The sequence below is a fragment of the Merops nubicus genome, unplaced genomic scaffold (assembly GCF_000691845.1).
Source record: "Merops nubicus isolate BGI_N331 unplaced genomic scaffold, ASM69184v1 scaffold10445, whole genome shotgun sequence".
Lineage (NCBI taxonomy): Eukaryota > Metazoa > Chordata > Aves > Coraciiformes > Meropidae > Merops > Merops nubicus.
In genome coordinates, this window is record NW_008611595.1 from 1 (window position 1) to 2434 (window position 2434).

Here is a 2434-nt window from a genome sequence, read left to right on the forward strand (position 1 = left end):
CTGGGGACCCCCGTGCCGTGTGGCACGGACAGGTCGCTGAGCCCTCCTTTGCTCCCTGCAGGGCGTCATGGTGGGTATGGGTCAGAAGGACTCCTACGTAGGAGATGAAGCCCAGAGCAAGAGAGGTATCCTGACCCTGAAGTACCCCATTGAACATGGCATCATCACAAACTGGGACGACATGGAGAAGATCTGGCACCACACCTTCTACAATGAGCTGCGTGTCGCCCCAGAGGAGCATCCCACCCTGCTCACTGAGGCGCCCCTTAACCCCAAAGCCAACCGTGAAAAGATGACCCAAATCATGTTTGAGACCTTCAACGTCCCCGCCATGTATGTGGCCATCCAGGCTGTGCTGTCCCTGTATGCCTCTGGCCGTACCACTGGTGAGTGCAAGTGTCCTGCTGGCCCTTTTCCCCAGGCAAGGACACCCAGGACTGGTCCCCTACTGCTGGCGGGTGCTCTGCCCCCCAGGGCAGAACCAATCGCAGGCTGTGTCTCAGGTGGCTGCTTCTTGTTTCCCTAGGTATCGTGCTGGACTCCGGTGATGGTGTGACACACAATGTCCCCATCTATGAAGGGTATGCCCTGCCCCATGCCATCATGCGCTTGGATCTGGCCGGTCGGGACCTCACTGACTACCTGATGAAGATCCTGACTGAGCGTGGCTATTCCTTCGTCACCACAGGTAAGCACTATTCCCTCCCCCAGTACGTGCCCCCTCGCTTTCCACCCTCACCCCTCCAGGGATGCTGCAGCCTCTTGCCCCATTGTGAGGCCTCTGGGCACTCCCTGTTGAGAGTCCATGTGTCACTGGGGCTCTGGAGTATGGGCAGACGTATGGAGCAGATGCAAGCGCTCCCTGTTCCTCCACTGCAATCACTGATGCCTTTGCTCCCCCCTGACAGCTGAACGTGAGATTGTCCGTGACATCAAGGAGAAGCTGTGCTATGTGGCACTGGACTTTGAGAACGAGATGGCCACCGCTGCCTCTTCCTCCTCCCTTGAAAAGAGCTACGAGCTGCCTGATGGGCAGGTCATCACCATCGGCAACGAACGTTTCCGCTGCCCAGAAACCCTCTTCCAGCCTTCCTTCATTGGTGTGTGTGCCCTCCTCCCTCTCTCCTCCCCTGCCAGCTGTCCCCTCTCTCCTGAGTCCTCCCGGAGGTCTCTCGCATAGCACTTAACTTGTGCCTGCTTTTCTGCCCTTCCCTGCCCCCAGGTATGGAGTCCGCAGGGATCCATGAGACCACCTACAACAGCATCATGAAATGCGACATTGACATCAGGAAGGACCTGTATGCCAACAACGTCATGTCTGGGGGTACCACCATGTACCCAGGTATTGCTGACCGCATGCAAAAGGAGATCACAGCCCTGGCTCCCAGCACAATGAAGATCAAGGTAAGGCTGGAGCATGAAGGACCCGGGTGCAGGAGCCGCCTTCTCTTGCCCTCCCGCAAACGCCACCCGCAGCGCTTGCTTGTTTACTGATCTCATCTCTCTTGGCTTTCTCTAGATCATTGCTCCACCTGAGCGTAAGTACTCTGTCTGGATCGGTGGCTCTATCCTGGCCTCCCTGTCCACCTTCCAGCAGATGTGGATCACAAAGCAAGAATACGATGAAGCCGGCCCATCCATTGTCCACCGTAAATGCTTCTAAACATGTTTACATGATCGTTTTGCCAACCACGCTCAGGATGACAACCTTCTAGGTTGCAGGCTGCCAAGGACCTGCAACAGCCATGTAACTTTCTATTTTGTAACGATTTCTGGTTACTGTTGCTGCAAAGCTCCATGTGACACAGTGTATGTAAAGTGTACATAAATTAATTTATTTTACCTCGTTTTGTTTGTTTTTAAAACCAATGCCCTGTGGAAGGAAACAAAAAACTTCAAGAAGCATTAAATCATCAGTCATTCTGTCACACCCTTAATCCGGTTGTTTGTCAATCATTTGCTTGGGTTCCTCCATCACTCACTGATGTAGCATGTTGTCCAGCAGCAAGGGCAGGGGGTGGTGGGGCTGGAGCTCTCCAGGCAGGAGGAGGACTGGGGAGGGGACAGGACCCCAGCCAGGGGAGACAGCTCTGTGTGACTTGCTTGGGTCACAGGCAGCTGGGGGATGCTGAGAGCAGCCTGGGGGTGCCTGGCCGTTGCATCATGCTGCTGCAAGGTGGGCACGAACTGCTCCTAGCCCCGGGGGGGGAAAAGCTGGCGAAGGATTTTATTTATCTCGGCCTGCCAAAAAAGTAGCCCCGGCATTCAGGAGCAGCTCCCAGGCTGATGGACAGAGGCAAGGCCAGGGCTGGGGGCAGGTGGTGGGGGCAGGTTAAATAAAGAGCTTTCCACTCCCCTTATGGGAAACCCGCCTGCCACCAGCCCGTCCCGGGGCGGGGGGGGCGAGGGCAGGTGGGGCCACTTCATCACCCTG

General features: G+C 56.0%; 1 protein-coding gene across 1 annotated transcript; it reads left to right on the forward strand.

Moving 5' to 3' along the window:
- Nucleotides 1-8: 8 nt before the first annotated feature.
- On the forward strand, nt 9-1933 carry LOC103773881 (actin, alpha skeletal muscle). Its single transcript, XM_008941261.1, has 5 exons — nt 9-386; nt 527-688; nt 909-1100; nt 1223-1404; nt 1520-1933. The coding sequence occupies exons 1-5, from the start codon at nt 68-70 to the stop codon at nt 1661-1663; spliced, it is 999 nt and encodes a 332-aa protein (XP_008939509.1). The 5' UTR covers nt 9-67; the 3' UTR covers nt 1664-1933.
- The last annotated feature ends 501 nt before the right edge of the window (nt 1934-2434 follow it).